This window comes from Lithobates pipiens, unplaced genomic scaffold, assembly GCF_037356315.1.
Source record: "Lithobates pipiens isolate NorthernLeopardFrog02 unplaced genomic scaffold, aLitPip1_a1.2 Scaffold_13, whole genome shotgun sequence".
In the NCBI taxonomy this organism is placed as follows: domain Eukaryota; kingdom Metazoa; phylum Chordata; class Amphibia; order Anura; family Ranidae; genus Lithobates; species Lithobates pipiens.
The window spans coordinates 298815587-298836052 of NW_027507718.1; the positions used below are offsets into that span (position 1 = coordinate 298815587).

A 20466-nucleotide genomic window follows, 5' to 3' on the forward strand; every position below is an offset into this window, starting at 1 on the left:
AAGTTCAATAGTTAGTAGCCAATAGCTTCCGTCTCATTGTTGAAACTGAAGATGTGTGATTTTTGGAGTGTCGGAATTGCATACACACGATCGGAATTTCCGATAGAAGGTTTTTCCGTCGGGAAAATTGAGAACATGCTATCAATTTTTGGCTGGCGGAAATTCGGACAGCTAAATTCCAATGGAGCATACACACAGTCGCATTTTCTGTCCGGAATTCCAATCGTGTGTACGTGGCATAACAGTGATTGGCACTGCAAGAGCGACACACGTTTTTGATGCATTTTGTACATGTGCACCAAATCTACACAGTTTTGCATTCCTTCACAAAATGCTGTAGTTTGAATGCCGCCTGATCATCACTTCATTAAATATAAGAATATATTGTGATTGTAAACTATAAACGTCTCACTTAAAGATAAAAGAAATACAAGGACAGGAAACAAGAGTGAGCTAATAGCATAGGAAAGAAGAGGCAATAAGACAGCATGCTGCTTCTAACCTCTCATAAATAACTTGCATGCAGTGTCCTACTCAGTGGGATCAATTTGGATAGTTATGCCACATATATAAAACAGTATACACTGTTGTCAGAAAGCTTATTTACTGGAAGTAAAATAGCAGAGGTCATTTTACATCCAGTCCGTGGGATGTAACTTTATAGTGATAAGTTGTTATTCCTATCACAGACAACTAATGATGTATATGCTAGCACACAATGAACTGAATCCCTCCAGGGATGTCAAGCCGTCTTTACATACTAAAAATTCAGGTAAGTATAGTAAATAATGCTAAAATGCATGATAATGTCACCCACAGTTTTTTTAATCTATTTATTTATACAATCTTTTTTTTCTAATGATATATCAATGGTCAACCTCATAAAACTAATATGTCAGCTTTAAATGGTTGCTGGTAAGGTGAATCCCAGGCTAGCTTTTTATGCTTGGAATTCTGCTGGTGAAGTATCCCCATCAGGATTCTCACTTCCTTTGAATTTCTACAAAGCCAAATGATGATGTCACACGCTCCTGATGTATTCTCCATAATGTGGAATAAACAAATTGAGATAGGCTTGTGGGACATGGTGAAGACAGAAAATGCCCTGTGAAACCATGGCAGGCTAGCCTCAAGTTTATAAAGGAAGCCAGCGGACTCGCTTCTCGGCCTTTTGGCTAAGATCAAGTGTAGTATCGACTATAGCCCTTAGGGGTGTCTCTGCTTCACAGCTAGGACGTTGAGAACCACTTGTATCTATCCAAGCCATTAGGTCCTTGTGGGGTACCCTCTGCTCGGCCTTGTAGGATCGTTGATTAAATTCAGCTTCACCTACTTGCTGCTATTGGGCCAGAGGCTTAGCCCCCACAAGGAACGAGATTGCGGTCTTCCCTCCTCCCCTCCCCCTCCGCATTACTACCTTCGGGCAGTAGATGCAAGAGCCTTTATAAAGGCTTCAGAGCGAAGACGTCGAGGAATCCAGAAGGAAGCCGCCGAAAGAACACCTGAAGCGACCTCCCTCTCCAAGACGATGGGGAAGAGCGAGAGAAAGACCAGCAAAAGCAAGAGGAACCCCGCTCCAGCCACTTCCACCGAGGTCCCCGAGGATGTCGCTGCCTCAACCTCTACCTCCACCCCGGCCAGCACCTGCCAGCCGGGACCAGCCAAGCCTTCCCCCCCTGCAGACGGGCTCCCTACCTTGGAGTCCTGGATGAAGCAGACGGTCGTGCTGCAACTGAAGGAGGTGGACGGAAGGGTCCCCGACATGACCCCGGAGATCTTCGGCAAGAAGATGATCCTGGAGCAGGGGTTCAGCAAAGCGGAAACGCTTTCAGTGCAGGCCTTCACAAGAGGTACATTTTTTGTAACTTTTGTGTCTTTCCAGGCCTGCAGAAGATACTGGGATATGGTCAAGGCGAGTGGTCCTGAATCCCCCTTCCGTAAGTTCGCTGCGAACTGCCCCATAACACGGGACGAGAAGTGGGTGACGGTGGCCATGAGGAACCCCCATACCTCAGGTAAGGATATAGCCACTTACCTCCAGAGGTTCTGCACCGTGGTGAAGGACCCCGTCCGAATCCTCGATGCCAACGGCTTCTGGATAGGTAAGTGGTCAGTACTCTGCAAGTTCAGGAAAGACCCTTCGGGGGACATCCTGCACCTGCAGCCGTGCTTCTCCCTGGGCAACTCCGCAGGCACCCTTTTCTACCCCGGTATACCCTTCACCTGCAACAGGTGTAGCAACACCGGACACATGGGGAAGGACTGCAAAGAACCTGCTTGCAGGTTCTGTAGGGTTGCAGGCCACGAGACCAAGGATTGTCCAAGGTCCAAAGCCTGCAACCTCTGCGGAGCGGCTGAGCACGTGTTTAAACACTGCCCCCAGCGGTCCCGGTCCTATGCTGGCGCCCTGATCCAGGGCAAACCATCCTCCAGCACCAGGAAGAAGCCACCGGAAAGGGAAAAAGAGCCACAGAAGACCACGGGTAAGCACACCCCTACCCCCACCCCTGTCCAGGCCCCAGCCCGGACCCCGGCCCCAACCTCCAGCACCCCCCCACCCGCCACCCCGGTGCTGGAGGATACCCTCCCCACCCTCCCCCCACCCACCCCGGACCTGTCCTCCCTGGAGGACTTCCCCACCCTCCCTTCCACCCCCACCAGTGGACTCTCAGGAAGCCGGAAACGGAAGCCTAGTAGTCCAACAGCAGAGGAACCCGCTTCCTCCACTAAAAGGCCCACTGGCGACCGGCGCGAAAGCGAGGGACCAGAGCCAATAGTGGAGGACCTCGAGTCAGCGGGGGAGGAGGAGGAGGACGTGGAGGGGGAGGAGGAGGTCATGGCCATCCCTGAGCCTGACCTCCCCTCCGACATCCACGTCCCCATCACCCAGAAAATGATGGATGCTGTCCTGCAGGAGCTCGGCCTGTCCGAGAACACAGGACAAGCAGAAGAGGCAGCGGAAGCCCCCCCTCCGGGGAGGTAAGTTCGGTCCCTTGCCGACTAGACCTCATACCCCTTTTTCATTATGGCAGAGATCTCAATCTTTTCCATTAATGTGAGGAGTATCAAGGATACATCTAGAAGGCAAGCGGCACTGACATTTCTTGCCACACAGCAGAGTGATGTCTACATGCTCCAGGAGTGCGCACTTCCTCCTCTGAGGAGGTACACCCATCTGACCTCCCAGTGGACCCTCGGTCCCTCCTACTGGTCCGGGGGTGGCGATTGTAAGTCTGCAGGTGTAGCCATTCTTGTCAGGGGTGGGCGCTTCGCGGTTGACTCCATCCACGAGCTAGTCTGTGGCCGTCTTCTGGTCATAGACGGCTCGTGGGCGGGAGAGCCAATTAGGCTCATCAACGTGTACGCCCCCCCAGATAAGAATGAGCGGCTGGAACTTTTCCAGACCCTGCGGACCCAACTCGTCACCACCAGGGCAGTAGTAATCGGCGGTGATTTTAACTGTCCGATAGAGGAGGATGGGCGCAGCTCCAGCATGTACGCAAAACTCGATGCTACATCCAGGCTGCTCAAGGAGATGATCTCGGAGGCTTCCCTGCAGGACGCCGTGGGATCCATAGGGAGAGGTACCGTGAACTACTCATGGTGCCGTCCCGACGGATCAGTGCGTTCCAGGATCGACTTCGTGCTCACTTCAAGAGCAGTCAAGCATCGCGATTTCTCCATGATCCCCTGCTTTTTCTCTGACCACAGGGCTATTCACTTTCGGGGTGACCTGGGCGAGGGCTTTGCCCGCGGACCAGGCTCCTGGAAGCTGAATAGTACCTTGCTGGAAAATGAGGAATTGATGGGGGAACTCCGGGAGGCCTATGCCACCTGGAAGGAGGAAAAGCGATTCTTCGGAAGGGTAAGTGACTGGTGGGAGTTGGTGAAAGTCAAGCTGCGCAGCTTCTTTCAGGCAAGGGGGCGACAGCAAGTGTGTGCCAGGAAGAAGGAACTCAGGAGACTGCAACGTCAGTTGCAGTCCCTGCAGGACCTTCACCACTGTGGCTGGGACGTTAGGCAGGACCTGGAGGACACCAAGAAGAGCCTGAAAGGGCACTTTGAGGAAGAATCCAGGCACGTTGTCTTCCGTGCCAAGGTGGAGAACCTTGAGAAAGGTGAGAAGTGTAATTCTTTCTTTTTCAGGAAACTCCACTCAGGACACACACCCTTGTCTGAGCTGCGTGACGAGACCGGAACACTCCAGAAGGGAAAGGAGGCTGTGATGCAAGTGGTCAGCGACTACTACACCAACCTCTACTCCCCGAAAACAACAGATGCACAGGCAGCCGACAGGTTCCTGTCAGGTATCTCTAACCAAATTGATCCTGCAGGTTCGTCGGACGTCAACGCCCCCTTGGTGTTGGAGGAGCTGCACTCTGCCGCTAAATCCTTTAGGCAAGGCAGGACCCCGGGCTGCGATGGTCTCCCAGTTGAACTTTATGTAACGCTGTGGGATCTCGTAGGCCCGGACCTGCTCGAGCTGTACGAGGAGATGGTGGTGGAGGGCAGAATGCCTCCGACCCTAAGGGAGGGGATGATCACGATTTTGTATAAGCACAAGGGGGAGAGATCGGACCTGAAAAACTGGCGTCCGATCTCTCTTCTGAACGTGGACTACAAAATCCTCGCCAAGGTTTTGGCCAACAGGCTGAAATCTGTCATCGGACAGATCATCCACCCGGATCAGACTTGTGGCATTCCTGGTCGCAGGATTGCGGACAGCCTCGCGCTTGTCCGGGACACGGTCCAGTACATTCATGGCCGCCGTGTGCACGCGGCCCTGGTCAGCCTTGACCAGGAGAAGGCCTTTGACCGTGTCTCCCATGAGTTTATGTGCAGCGCTCTGCGCAGGTTTGGTCTTGGGGAAATGTTCTGTTCATATGTAAATGTAATGTACAATGAAATTTGTAGTGTGGTGTTGGTGAACGGTTGGAAAACTGACCCCTTTCCAGTGTTGTCTGGGGTCAGACAAGGCTGCCCTCTCTCACCTCTGCTTTTTGTCTGTTGTATAGAGCTCTTCGCCCGAAGCATCAGACGGAACCCAGAGATCAGAGGGATCACCGCACCAGGACCAGACAGACGGGAGGTCAAGTGCTCGCTCTACATGGATGATGTGACGGTGTTCTGTGCCGACCGGCACTCCATCGTCACACTCGCCCAGACGTGTGAGGACTTCGGCCAAGCTTCAGGGGCAAAAGTCAACTGCGGGAAGTCGGAAGTCATGCTCTTCGGAAAGTGGTTCCTGCCTTCTTCTGCACCTATGCCCTTCAGCGTCAAAGCAGACTTCATCAAAATCCTTGGGGTCTGGTTTGGAGCAGAGGGCGCAGCTCTGAAGTCCTGGGAAGAACGACTGGCAAAGATGCGACAGAAGTTTGGACTTTGGAGCCTCCGAGAACTCACCATCGAAGGTAAAACACTGGTACTCCGCAGCGAGATTCTCCCTGTGTTGCAGTACCTCGCCCAGGCCTGGCCCCCCCGGGTTAACACCTGCAAGGCCATCACCAGGGCAGTGTTTCACTTCATCTGGAGCTCCAAAATGGACAGAGTAAAGCGGGCTGTTATGTTCAAGGAACCCCTCAAGGGCGGTAAGGGCGTGCCCGACATCGCCACTCTACTGAGGGTCTTCTTTGCCTGTAACTGCATCCGCAGAACTTTGGTGGACAGAACTGTAGACTCTGGCGGTAACTCCATGTCCCGTTTCTTCCTCCTGCCTCTCTGGAGGTCCCTTGGATGGGACAAATGGGACAGCTCCATCCCCTACAACTGGGACACTCCTTGGTATTACTTGGATACTTTCAAGTTTATTAAGGAGCAGGGGCTACATGGAGTGAAGCCCGACTTGTGGAAGCCAAAAACTATCCACAAGTTGATCAGAGCATCAGACATTGTTGAGACTGTTCCAGGCCTCCCTTCAGCCACTTGCAAAGTGGTCTGGAGGAATGTTTCTTCAAAGAGACTTACCAACAGGCACAAAGATCTGGCATGGATGGCAATCCAAGGGGGGTTGCCACTCAGGACATTCATGCATGCCAGAAACCTGTGCAGATACAGACACTGCCCCTTTTGCATCATCCAGGAGGAAACTGCTCTGCATGTTTTCTGGGAGTGTCCCTTTGCACAGGGCCTGTTGAGGGCTCTGGAACCTGATCTCAAAGACTTTGTTCCACAGACTGCTATAACACACTTTGGTGTGTTAAACGGACTCTTTTGTGGGACTCACTCACAAGAGGACATTGATAGTGCCTGGCGGGTGCTGTGTTGTTTTAAGGACGCTGTTTGGTGCGCCAGAAAGCGCCTCATCCACCAGAGGGAGAGGATGTCCATCCAGGACTGCCGCAGACTGATTCACAGTCTGCTCAGAGACTATCACCTGATGGACAACATGGAGGAAGAGGAGGTCTGAAGATTTCCCCTCCCCCCCCCTCCCCCACCACTATGTACCCTTTTTGGCAGTTCAATAAAGCTTCGGGCCTGTGAACTCTTTCTCCCTCCCCTCCCCACCTTCTCCAACCCCCCCCCCATCACACCTGTTGCTCATTGAAATGTCATTCTGATTTTGACTTTGACTAAGACTGTATGACTTGACATGTATTTGGTAATGGTTTTTGGTAATGCTTTCAGGGTAATGCGGCGTCATGCATGATGTGATGTTTCGGGGTATTATTACTCTGCACAACACATCAGGCATCATACCGCAGAATGAATGTAATTTATTTGTATGTTTGGAACTGTATTGTTATGTAGTGTATTTTATGCGCTGCGCCGCAGTACAGTGTGGAATGTACCCTGTTAAAAGTATTTTGTTTTTTGTATATTTTCTTGAAAAATAAAGTATACATTTTCAATCAAAAAAGGAAGCCAGCGGACAATATTTAAAAGGTAAAGCTGAACTCCATGTATGGTTTTATAGTGTAATTACATTGGTGCTGCTATTGGTCCTGTTACTAGACTTGTGCACAATGGAAAATTTTGTTTAGTTTCGGTTCGTTGTCATTCGTAAAAGACATCATTTCGTTATATTCGTTATGTTACGTTAATACGTTTTCGGATAATTCATTATTTCTGTAGAGTGTTGATATTCATTATAATAAATCTGAAATCATGAGGAATTAATTCGTTATATGCACTATAATTTTGTTCGCATTCGCTGAAATTCGATATTTATGTATGTATATATATATTCGTTATAGTGATTTATAGTTTGGAAAGTCGTTTGTTTATTGAATCTTTTAACACACACAATGACAATATCTATTCTCCTCTGCTCAAATACAATACAAAATCCTCACTCAGATCTCAGAAATTCACTTTGCCAGTAATCCAACCTCTAGCACAAAATTAATCAGCTGATTGGATTGTAAGATTTACTTTGAGTTGACTTTTTTTTCATTAGATCTTTAACACATTACCGGATCATGTAGAATTAATTTTTTATATCCGCTATAATTTCTTTCATATTAGTTGAATTCTTTGAAATTCGTTATTTTTTTATTCTTACTTTCGGATGCATCCAAATATCCGAAAGATTAGTTATGAAACAAATTGCACAAGCCTACCTGCTACTATGTAAGTATACATAATCCATACCTTTGGGACTTTTGAGGAAATAGGGAATCACTGTACAAGTGGCCACTTCCACAGTGCGGTCTTCTGGGTCCTATATTGAGTGGTAGTCCTTCTGCATAGTCCTTCTGCATAGTAAACACAGGGAAACGCTTACTTAGCATGGCTGCCATTCATAGAATGTAAGGAGCTTTCTGATTGGACGAAGTGGAGATCAGGATGTTACCTCCCTGGATTATGTATACTTAGTTGGTCCAAGCTGGACCAATGTAACTTTGCAATGAAAACCAAAACTCGAGTTCTGCTTTAATTCTTGAAATGAATTGAGAGTACAGCTTCCTGGGGGTTTCAGTTTTTTTATGCAGACATATCTGTAGTGCACGAGTTCACTCCATTCCCTATTGTCTGTACTTTTGTGTACATTTGTGATCAGTAGGTCAGTAGAGATTCCCAAATGCACCCACTGCACTCTCCTTGCTCATATACAGAAAGCCAAGTGTCAGAAATAGGACATTTATCATATTTGTCAGTCAGATTTAAACCTTTGACATTTACACTGAGAGGTTGTAAGAGAGGGTGGTTTTAAAGAGGGAGCATAAACAGACCCTGTTGCCAAATCATTTATTTAATTAAAAATCTGCCCATAAAGTTTTCTGTGCAACACATTTTTTGCAAGTTATTTATCTGTAAACTCTTCCCTTTTGTAGACATTCAAAAAATCAAGAGACTGCTGCTGGGTGCCATCTTGGAAGTGATGTCAGCAGCCCCAGAGAATATGCCCCTCCCCTGCAGCTACATAAATGGTTATATAAGGAGGTGAGAGAGGCCAGGAAAAGCAGTAAGTAGACCCTCCCAGAAGATGAGAGAGCTATGCCATGCAAAGAGGGGAAGGGAATATGCTAGGGATATGACTCTTCCTGGATTATTCAAATTTTCTAGCAAGTTCAAGGGTATATTGTAAGTGAAAATGAAAAACATTTATGGACAGAAAACAACACAGCAAGTAAACATTTGAAATCCAAAATTATTCTGTGCGTATACCTGTGAAGTGAGTCCCCCATCCCCCCACAGACAGATAAGAGCCGCAGGGGGACAATAGAGAGGCTGTGCTGTGGACAGCTGCAGGCCCCCACTGCCACAGCACAAGACCGAGGTTGAGTTCCTGCAAGTTAGGAGAGGGAGAGTGAAGCTGCTTTTCTCCTGCCCGCACTCTGTCCCCCCCCCCTCATCTCGAGTCCCCCGGGCAGTGGATTATCACTCTGTGACAAGGGGAGAGTGCGGGCTGTCAGTTCATATTCCTTCCCCCGGTTTCCTGTCACAGCGCGGGAGAAGGAGAGGACAGAGAGCTTGGTGGATCCCTAGGTGATTTCTGTCTCAATTTTTCAGGATTACAAAGGGTCTTTACAAAGGGTCCCAACATTTGCTAGCAGAAGATACTAGTACTTTTCACCCCAGGACCTGTAACTGTGCTTAATGTACCTGTTAACCCCTTTCTTCTTTTTGTGTTGTTACTTTCAAAGGTGTTTGTGGTCCAGAAGGAGCTGAGAAGTTGAGAAACCTTCTCTCCTCCCTCTCAGTGCCCGTTCATAGGGCACATAGATTACTGTTTCTTTTTATACTTACAGTTGCTAAATATAGAATTTTGTCATGACTTTGGTATTGATACTCTGCAGTAAGGTTTAACAGTGCTGTGAGTTTCCACATGTGTTAAACTACCAGGTGTGTGTTTGTTTTTCTTTGGTGATCCAATCCACAGCCAGGATAACGGTATTATCCTCTTATGTCCTTAAATGTGTTTGTAGTGCTTAATCTTATTTAACCAGGTGTGCCAGAGGGGCTAGGGTCATTCTTGGAGTTGAGAAAGGGAATCGTTGGATAAAGATATGGACTTTAAAGGCATATGCATTGACTTTATGTAAAAAATTGTTTATATATATTTTTTTTTTTAGTTCAATATTTCTTTATTGATTTTCAATAAGGTAAACAAGATAAACACTTGAAACAGCATAGCAGATGTTCCGACTAGAGCAAACAGAGGCAAAGAATACAAACTAGGGTTAAGTCACGCAAAACCAGTCCACAATGCAGACTAACTACAGGTGGTTCAATGGTGATCATTAGAATTGTAACATATTAATGCAATATCTCCAGTCGGAGGGAAAAGGGGTGTGGGAAGGAGAGCATCAGCTAGACATTATATTAGTTACACCAGAGGGGTTGGGTACACAGGAGAATAAATCGGGCGCATAGTAATAATGACAAAGAATTACAAGCGGGAAAGAAACTTATGTGATTACAGTACATTTCGGATGGGTAAGCCATACATGCCATTCAGATAAAAACTTTTTCATACTTAGATTTTTGCGAGCTATTAGTCTTTCCATCTCGCATTGAAAGTTTAGATCAGAGATCGTATGCGTGATAGATGGAGAATCAGTGGTTTTCCAAAGTTTTGTAATGTTTAATTTTGCTGCAAGAAGAAGGTGAATTATCACTACTCGTGTGTGTGGCGGAAATTTGTCAACACCAAGGTGTAGTAGGGCCAGGGAGGGGTTGGGGGATGTTGGAATCAGTGATAGAAAGGATATTAAAGCGAAAATTTGTTTCCAGAAGGAGCTTAGGGATCTGCAAAACCATAAGATGTGCGCTATAGTACCGGTACTTCCACACGACCTCCAACATGTAGAAGGAAGGTCCGGGAAGAATTTAGAGAGACGATAGGGTGTGAGATACCATCTGTGGATTGTCTTTTGATATGATTCCCAATGATTGGAACAGTGGAAAGCTGTGTAGGTATGTCGAAAGGCACGTGTCCACATGTCGGGTGGGACCGTAATGTTTAGTTCTTCCGTTCATCTGGAGAGAGACGGAATTTGCGAGTAAGGCCGATTATCATTCAGAATAGAGTACATGACCGATATACCATGTTTCGGATATGTCGAGTTAGTGTAAAATTTTTGTATTGTCTCTGGAATAGTTGACGTCGTAGAAATTTTAAATTAGTGGAGAAGGTGCGAGATCCTCATGTACGTGAAGGTTTCTGTGGGAGGGAGGCCAAATTCAGTTTGGAGATTAGCAAAGGTTTTCAGAATGTGGTTAGCATTATAAAGATCTGATAGAGTAGTTATTTTTCGTGTCGTCCAGTTTCGAAGATTTAAGTCTGGTATTTGTGACATTAGTGATCGGAGAGGAGTTTGCAATGTACGATAGGGTTGGTCTGAAATTTTCGTCTGTGTGAATTTCTTCCAGATTGTTAAAGAGGCCGTTATTGATGGTGATTTAAATTTTGAAGTGGGAGGAAAGCCTGCTGATGTAGCGAGAAGTAATTCACTTAGGGAGTTTGGGCGGAAGGACGAGGATTCTAAGATAGACCAAGCCTTATTGGGGTTAGGATGCCACCAATAGCATAGTTGGTCTAGAATGGAAGCATGGTAGTAGTTCTGAATATGGGGAAGGTTGGTCCCCCCTTTCCTATGTTGCCTAGTTAAGATATATTGAGCACATCTGGGTGGTTTAGTTTCCCACACAAATCTGGAAAGTTGTGTTTGTATGGAGGCAAAGAAGGAGTGGGGAATTGGCAAGATTACTGTCCTGAAAAGATAAAGTATTTTGGGTAGGATTAGCATTTTAAAAGACGCGATGCGACCTAGTTTCGAGAGGCCTGATGTACGAAGCTGATTTAATAGTTGGGGCAGTCGTTTTTGGAAGGCACGATAATTGAGATCATAAAGTTGGGATATGGATGGGGCTAAGTTTATTCCAAGATACGGAAGGGAATTGTTTGACCAAGAGTAGGGGAGAGTACTCTCTAGGAGAGATTGTTGCCTACGTGATAGGTTAAGTGGAAGGATTAGAGATTTAGAGGAGTTAAGTTTGTAAAAGGAGGCAGAGCTAAATTGATCGATGATGTCCTGGAGTGCAGGCATGAAGATGGTCGGGTTTGTGATCATTAAAATGACATCATCAGCAAAGAGGCTGATTTTATGTTTCATGTCGTTATGTATAATTCCTGAGACTCGCTTGTCCTCTCTGATTTTAGCCGCAAGGGGTTCCATTATTAGGGCAAAAATGAGAGGGGAGAGCGGACATCCTTGGCGGGTGCCATTAGAGATCTCAAAGGGTTTAGATAGTGTGCCATTGGTCAAACTCTGGCTGAAGGGTTTGAGTACAGGGAGAGAATGGCCGTTTGAAACCAGCCTGTGATGCCGAATTTGGACAATACCTCTCTCAGGAATCCCCAATGTACCCTGTCAAACGCCTTCTCTGCGTCCAATGATAGCAGCAGAGAAGGCGTTCGAGATTGGGCAACCTGGTGAATCAAGTTAAGAACTCTTCTAGTGGCGTCTGGGGCTTGTCTGTCTGGCATAAAACCAACTTGATCTGGGTGTACAAGGGAGGGAAGAAATTCTAACAGTCTTGAGGCTATAACCTTGGCAAATACTTTTACGTCTGTGTTAAGGAGAGATATGGGTCTGTAATTAATTGTGGAGGTGGGGTCTTTTTCTGGTTTAGGAATAGTGGTAATGATAGAATGCAACATATCTACCGGTAGAGAACCAGAGGTGGCAGCAGAGTTGAAGAGGTCCGTAAGATGGGGGGCAATATTTGAGGCAATCATTTGTAGAATTCATTAGTGAAGCCATCTTCTCCCGGTGATTTGTGAAGCGGTAGTGAGTGAATGGCTTTCAAAATTTCATCAGTAGAGAATGGTCGAGAGAGTTCCTCTAATTGGACGTGATTTATAGTTGGGAGATCAATAGAGGATAGAACATTGTGAATATTTTGGTCAGTCGGTTGGGGGGTATTGACATCACTGGATAGGTTGTAAAGAGAAGAGTAATAGTCGCTAAAGGCATTAGAAATATCCTGTGGGTTTGTCAGAAGTTGTTTGGAGGTGGGGTACTGAAGGGATATTATCTTACTTTTAAGGCGTTGGGCTTTAATTTGTCGGGCTAGTAGAGCTCCAGCTTTATTGCCTAAGGCATAATATTTGGCTTTGGTAAGTTTAAGGTTGTTCTCAAACTTAAAGAGTAAAAGAGAACAGAGTTTTTGTCGCTGTTCGTAAAGCTCGGTAGCAAATTTCTGGGAGGGGTATTTTTTATTCTGGTTTTCCAAAAGATTAATTTGAAGGAGGACCTCATCAACTTGCTTAGACCTCTGGCATTTAATATTACTATGTAGCTTAATTAATATGCCGCGCATGTAAGCTTTATAGGCTGACCAAAGTACAAACTTATCTGTGTCAGGTTGGTTATTGATCTGAAAATACAGTTGGTGTTCATTAGAGAGTCGTTGAATAATATTAGGGTCTGAGAGGAGGGATGAGTCAAGTCTCCACAGTCTATTAGTGTTAAGTCTACTGTTTCCCACAGTAAGGGAGACAGGCGCGTGGTCTGTCCACGTGATATTGCCAATTTCAGATTTCGTCACATCTTGAAGGGTGAGTTTGTCAACAATAAAAAATTCAATTCTGGAGTATGAAAGTTGAGAAGAGGAGAAGTATGAGAAGTCTCGTTCGGAGCTGTGATAGCATCTCCAAGGATCGTAAAGGTCATTCATTTGAAGAAAGGGGTTCAGAACAGAACGCTGAGTCTTTGATGTAGAGGTAGTGTCCAAAGTAGAGTCTGCAATTATGTTGAAGTCTCCTCCCATGAGAAGCCTCCCTCTGCGGATTTGTGTGATTTTTTTGTAAAGAAGTTTGTGGAATTGTAACTGACGAGTATTCGGACCATATACGTTGATCAGGGTGTAGGTAACTTGGTTAATGTCACAGATGAGGATCAAATATCGGCCATGGGGATCGACAACTGAGTGATGTAGAGTAAATTGTATGGCAGTGAGGACTCCATTTTTCTTCTTCGGCCCTGAGGCTAGGAAAACCTGGTCGTAATTTTTTAGGGTAAATCTGGGAGTTTTTGCAGCAGCAAAATGAGTCTCTTGCACTATGAGAATGTCGGCTTGTTGGCTGTTAGCCTCTCTGAAAAGTGCAGATCTTTTCTGCGGGGAGTTTAAACCTCTAGCATTAACAGAGACTATTTTAAAAGACATTTTCCGGGATGGAGAGTAGCGCGGGTGTCAGTAGAGGAGGGTGAGTGGCAATAGACGCGGGGTTAATTACAAGTCCAGCTCCAAAGGTAAGATCGGCGTAGATTTTAAAGTATATCTCCTGGTGTAACTATTTGGAAAAGTAGGAGAGGAGTAACTGATGCTGGGTTTGGGTGGAGGACAGTGAATAAAAAAGGATAGCTCAGTAACAAAAAGGGCCTGAGCTCAATGTGCAGACACTACTGCAAAAAATACAGTGGGGGAAAGAGATCTGGTGTCCACAACGTGGGACAGGGATCTCTGAACAGGCAGGCAAGTGCTGGGTAATGACGCTGCAGTTAGCCAGCCATAATGCGTTTGAAGATAAGGGTGAAGATTACGACTGATGGCCATTTGAAGGATCTCCTCCGGTATCCATGAGGGTCGGCATGTGAGCAGGAGGGTTCGGTGTGTCTTCTGGGATGATGTGCCATTGTCTCAGGAGTGAGAGCCCCATAGGGAGGGTGCGCACTGCATGGGTCTTGTTTTGGTGTGTAATAAGAAGTTTAGTAGGAAAGCCCCATTTATAGGGTATGTTATGGTTTCGAAGCGCTTTAGTTATTGTCGCCAGCTGTCTACGATTGTTCATCGTTGCTTTGGATAGATCAGCATAGAGCGCAATGTTAGTAAAAGGGTCTGGAAGACTTGCTGCTCGTTTGGCAGCACTCAGGACTCTTTCCTTGACAGAAAAAAAATGTATGCGAGCCAATACATCTCTAGGAGTAGAGTTAGGGAGGTGGGAAGGCTTAGGGAGTCTGTGTGCCCTATCAATTTCCAGATCTCGGGTAGTCAGATCAGGTAAAAGGGCCCGCATCAAAGCTTGTATAAATTGCGTAAGCTCAGCTTGTTGAACCGATTCGGGGACATTGCGGAATTTAATATTGTTCCGTCTGGAACGATCTTCCAAATCTGCGATTTTTAGATTGATTAATTGGAGTTCATCTTCATGATCTGCAAAGCCATCAACCAATTAATTGTGTGCAGAAAGCACATCCCCCATTTTAGCTTCTATATGAGTAATAGCATTATCATGCTGATTCACAACAAGTGACAGGGATGAGACCACAGAGGATAAGTCAGTATACAGTGTTTGTCTCAGTGAGAGCAGCATACTCTTCATAGAGTTTTCAGACAGTGGCTGGTCTGAGGCAGGAAAGGCATCTAGGACAGAAGCTTGTTGCGGTGGGGGGAGGGAGAACAAGCTGGGAGCTGAGGGAGGCTGTAAAGGCTCTTCCGTTCTGAGCCTGGACTTTGCAGGGCTGGATGTGGTGGGCAAATTAGGAGGAGAGCACTCACCCTGTGTAGCAGGCATATGATGAGGTCCCGAAGGCAGCAGGGAGCTCTGATGCTGCTGTGAGGAGGAGAACCGCGCTTGTGATTCTTGGCCGCCGCCGCCGCCATTTTGGCCGTTCTGCATGTCAGGTGAGTAGAAGTAATCCGTCAGCTTTCTGGGGAGAGACGTTCCCTTCCTTCTTTTAAGCATGGCCGCTGAGTGTGAGGGGACTGTCAGGCTGCTGGGGAGATGGTTTTCCCTTATCTTGTGCCGCTATGTAAGTCGCTGTGGCTGGTGTTCTGCGGAGCTGAGGTATCAGGCAGCCATCCGCATGAGCCGTCAAGCCACGCCCCCATCAAATTGTTTATATTTTAATCAGATAAAGTTAAAAACAATGTATGTAAATACATATTAAAAAAGACATGTAAATATATGACCTCATTGACTCTACTACCAGTAATTATACACAGAATAGGTCATATAAATATATTAGTACAATTGTTGAAATATACAGTATCAATATAAATCCAAAATTGTTTGATACATGAGGTGGTTGAGTTGTGATGAAAAATCGCTCATGGGGATCGCTCTACATGTTAAGCGCGTTTGTGCACTTCTTCAGGAGCTTGAGTATCTAGTATATGTATATAAAAAATGTATAAACAGATCATATTGTACAGATAAAACATAAACATAAGTAAACAGCGAACTAGCCAATTTGGTAAGGTCCAACAAAGCAAGTAGGCCAGAACAAGTGACAATAAAGGGGACAAGAAGCAAAACCTGACTGTGGGGACATATATATTGATACAGTGTACTAGAATAGCAGTATGCATAGGTATATATAGCTAGTATATGTTGAAGGAAATAGATACTTACAAAGCTAGGAAGGTTTAGAGTGAGAAGGTATTGAGATTGGTAAAGTACTGAGGGTCAAATAATTGTCCCAAAGATTTGAATCATAAGTTATAGTAAATCTATAAAGAAAAGTATACATAATAACAGCATATGTACGCATACGCATACATGTCCATACATTAATATATGCTACTACATGACCAGTGTCTCTAGCTTAAGATATTAGAAAAGCACCATATATCTATCTATGCATCAATAAGGCTATTTGGATTATTAAACAAAGTACGGTATGTGTATATATATCAGAAAACACCATGAGCTCAATATAGACGCACGATGACAAGCGTGATAGGGTGGTGCACATAAGATTGCCTTTAAAGTCTATCTTTAGCCAACCATTACCTTTCTCAAAACTACCAGGATGTTGGCACACTATTATCTGTGTATCCACAGCGTCACCCTGTGATGATACAATAGATTCACTTTTCTGTCATTCTTGGAGTTGAGCCAGAGATCAGAGAACCCAAAATCACCAAGTGGCTCCTCTGGGGGTGGCTTTACACCTGCAATTTTCGAAGTTGGTGAAATTTTTCTCTCAAAACACATCTGAAAGCAGTAGATCGAGTTAGACTGTTTGAAATAATAAGGGAAAACATGGGTGATGCTACAGGTGGCAGCTTTACCTCTTAAAAAATACCCACATTTCTGAATAAAGTTTTAGTAATAAGCTCAACCTATAATGAGAAATTTGCAGGTCAGACATATTTTTTCTTTTCGAAAACAAGGTGATGTAGAAACAAATTTCCAAAGCAAAAGTTGCTTTTTACTTTCAATCTTTTTTAGTAAAGTTTTCCTAAAGAAAGTATACAAGCATGACAAATCAAACAAATGGAGTACAACTGCAATGGCTTAACCTCCCTGGCGGTACGATTATTTCGGATTTTAGGTGCTAAAAGCGGTACCATTATTTTGCATGAAAATTTGGCGTTTTATATTGTAGTCCTGTAATTCTTAGGAATAACTCTCTTAAATCTGTCCAAACCAGAGTCTAGCAGACATCCCGGGTATGATAAAGTTTAAAAAATGAAATCATAAATTATAATATAATAAATAACTATAAATAATTGTACCAAATAATAATATAACAATAATAAAAATTATTCAATAATGTAATCAAATCAAAAACACTGAAATTTGCTCAGTTGCAGAATTGTCACTGTCATTACTTTTCAGTATTTGATGACGGATCTCCCCACAAATCACTATCGCTCAATTCTGCGAGTGATTCCAATTTATTATCGCTGTTTTCTAGCTGGTCTAAAACCATTTTTGATGTAAAGTGACAGTTTGGTTGCTATGGACAATCTCCAGTTTCCAGGCAGAAAGAACAGTTTTTATTATATAAAACTGCATGCAGGACACTGGGCAGACCACTAGGGACAAAGGGGATGTGAAATATTTACATACAGCAATGTAATCTGTAAGATCTCCGTTCCCTGCGAGCGTTGCGACGCACAGGGACGGAGATCGGCGCCAAATTCAAAAAGTGAAACACACAGTATACATACAATATAATGTAATCTGTAAGATTACATTATATTGTATGTATACTGTGTGTTTCACTTTTTGAATTTGGCGCCGATCTCCGTCCCTGTGCGTCGCAACGCTCGCAGGGAACGGAGATCGGGTCCGTGATAGATCGAGCGAGACACGGCTGGATCCGAGGGAGAAGGTAAGTAAACATCCTCCTGGATCCAGCGATGCAGTCCCGAGTCTGGCTCGGGGATACCGCTTTTGGTATAAAAATTGCACCCTGAGCCAGACTCGGGAATACCGTCAGGGGGGTTAAAAGTCATCCAACAATAGTAGTGAGTAATCGATGAGTGTATCAGAGGCACAGTGTGGTCCTGCCTTCAGGGATAAATAAAAATGGGCGGGGGGGGGGGGAGTAAAACCAGGAGGCAAGGCCCCAGCAAAGTCCCAAAAAAAATATTTTAATGGAAAAAACTTGTTTCCTACTATAAACAGTCTGCTGGAGTATCCAAGTGTTTAACAAAACTAAGAGGGGGAGGTAGATAAAAAAGAGCGTTGGTGGAAAATAAGTGGAGTCAAGTCAAAGAGAGATCAGACACAAAGAGAAGACTAAACTGAAGGTGAAAATATGAGTTACAAAGGTGTTTATATATAATTGGCCCAGGGATCCCAGACAACTTCCAATTTCTGGACTGTGTCATAAAGTGTCCTTAGAGCCTTTTTCCGGAGTCCATTATCCATGAAATCTTTCGCTTTGCTGCAGCAAAGAAGACAGAGGGCTGCTTCCATGCTCGGGCAATAGAGACATTAGCGCCTAGCAAAATAAAGTTGATACATTTCTGCATGCTCTTGGGGCTTTTGTCTATCCTTTTTTTCAGTAAGGCAATCTGAGGTGTTTTGGGGATTGCAGTCCCTGTGACCTTCTGTAGCAATTGAAAGATTTTGTTCCAGAAACCTCTTATGCGAAAATGGAGAAATTATCCCATATGGCCACAGCTTCCAATCATTAGAGGGAAACACCTTGGCAATCTCTTTGCTAAGCATAGAGGGACATCATACCAACGTGTGAAAAGTTGTTTTTTGATGGCATGAAACATTTACCAGTTTATGGGATCGAGAGCAATAATCCTTAAGCTACAGTATAATAATTAAGAATGCCTGAAAGTTCTTTCCAAACACTGGTGCTACCTATAAAGTTTAATATGGATCTCTGTTTCACACTGACACCTACTGTATATGTAGTGAGCATCCCCTACTACAACACCTTTGTATGACTCCCATTAAATTGTTCTTGACGGTGAATGTGAGACCAAGGTCTTTCCATTAAAATACAATGGCTCTCATACATTTGGTGCTATCACCTATATATAGCAGAGACTGTGGCACTTGGCAGAGAGTAGAGGCATATGATGTCAACTAGTGGATCTTTTGGTACTTGAAAAGTATGCCAGAGCATGAGGTACACATTACCTTTGTTCTAAGAAATCATTTAATGAATAATAGATCCATTATATAGAAGATTTATATTAATCACAGCTATGGAAGTCCTAAAAACACAAACTGCTGGAATCCGGAATTAAGACACATTGTCAAAGAAAATATATTTTTATTTTAACATTTTTCTTGTAATACAAAATTTAATGAAAGATGTGGCAAAGGCAATATTTCAAATATCACTGAATTTAAACTGAAATTCCATCTTGGCACAGTTTGTTCAATTTCAGCAGCTGAACTGATATTGTTTCTGCATATAACAGAAGCGGAAAGGAACCTGAATTAAAATTCTTTAAAACTGGAAAGTGTGCATCGTTGACCTGGGAGGTTTTATTTAATCTAATTCACAGTCTTACTTTATTATTTGTTTGAATTTGAAGTCTTAAATGCTGATTCGTTTGCTCTAGTTCCTCTTTCTCTTGACGTAACTTCTCTTTGTCAGCTCTTTCTTGTCTGAAGTCTTCTTCATATATCTTGATCTGGAAAGAATTTTAACATATCATCAGTATACTTCTCAAATTCACAAAACTAAAAATTGAGAAATGCTAGAGCTTTTTTTAATCTGACCATGCCACACCCCCATTTGACCATAACTGGTTGTCCTACACTTGTTTTTTTTTACAGGATCATCCCTATTCTGACTCAAAAATCGGAATACTCTCACGTAGAGCTGCATTATTCACAAGCTCTCTACACAGGAGTCTATAACTCAAAAAATGTCACAGGGGCTCAGGTACAACTTTTATTGTCACAAGGGTGATCCAGCTGGTCAAAGCTGTGCAAATGGCTGTCACTTCACAAGGCAGTACATACTCATAGACAGTTGGAGTTTGATTTACTAAAACTGGAAAGCGCAAAATCTGGTGCAGCTGTGCATGGTAGCCAATCAGCTTCTAACTTCAACTTGTACAAATAAGCTTTGGCAAAAAAAAATGGAAGTTGATTTGTTTCTGTGCAGAGCTGTACCAGATTTTGCACTCTCCAGTTTTAGTAAAACAGCCCCTCGGTGTCTGATACAATTGGGTCATGCCATTACAGACAATGTAGGTGGGGCAGATTTTCTGTGTCTTTTACTATTCTTTGAATGAATGTCAGTTGAAGTGATGGGGTGGGGGAGAGCAAAGTTTCTGCCTTGCCTATGGCCCCATTCTTCTTTAACCTACCTTTGCATTTCAATACTATCACAACATTTGGTATGCCATGGGGTTGATTCATTAAAAGCAAATAGGCCGTTCACTTTGCAAGGAAATTTGCACTTTGCAAGAGAGTTTTCATCGGAATTTAGGGAATGAAGTGAAGATTACTTTATCATCCATTCATGTGCTAGCAAAACATTTTTTTAAATTTTTGCTTTAAGATGATTGGGTATTCTTTGCAAAGTGAAACTTCCCAGCATTCACACATACACAGCTCTTGGGAAAATGCCCTTGCAAAGTGCAACTTGCTTTTCAAAATAAACAGCCTATTCAACCCGTATGTGTTTAAGGTATTTATCTTTGTGCAGCACAAATATTCTCTAAAAAATAATAAACTCAAAATATTAAGATTTGGCCTGATTCGCGCTAATTTATATGATTTGCTTGTATGTTTGGAGGATAGGTTGGTTCATCATTTTATTTTATAACCTATGAGTACACTAATGGGTCTTTTTAAATTAT

General features: G+C 44.2%; 2 protein-coding genes across 4 annotated transcripts in view; one reads left to right on the forward strand and one right to left on the reverse strand.

Moving 5' to 3' along the window:
• Positions 1-1161: 1161 nt before the first annotated feature.
• Positions 1162-10971, forward strand: LOC143975887 (uncharacterized). Its single transcript, XM_077478438.1, has 2 exons — positions 1162-2569; positions 10816-10971. The coding sequence occupies exons 1-2, from the start codon at positions 1529-1531 to the stop codon at positions 10969-10971; spliced, it is 1197 nt and encodes a 398-aa protein (XP_077334564.1). The 5' UTR covers positions 1162-1528.
• Positions 10972-18900: 7929 nt separating this feature from the next.
• TNIP3 (TNFAIP3 interacting protein 3) overlaps positions 18901-20466 on the reverse strand; it is an 80953-nt gene continuing 79387 nt past the window's right edge. For all 3 annotated transcript variants that reach the window (XM_077478571.1, XM_077478570.1, XM_077478569.1), the window contains one exon: positions 18901-19287. In XM_077478571.1, coding sequence (XP_077334697.1) covers positions 19153-19287 — 135 coding nt within the window. In that variant the 3' untranslated portion in view covers positions 18901-19152. The remainder of the gene's footprint in view (positions 19288-20466) is intronic.

Coding starts and splice junctions, on each gene's coding strand:
- LOC143975887 (XM_077478438.1), top strand. CDS start 1,529: ATGGGGAAGAGCGAGAGAAAGACCAGCAAAAGCAAGAGGAACCCCGCT. Junction 2,570..10,815: donor CCCCCCCACCCGCCACCCCG/GTGCTGGAGGAT, acceptor AATTTCTTCCAG/ATTGTTAAAGAGGCCGTTAT.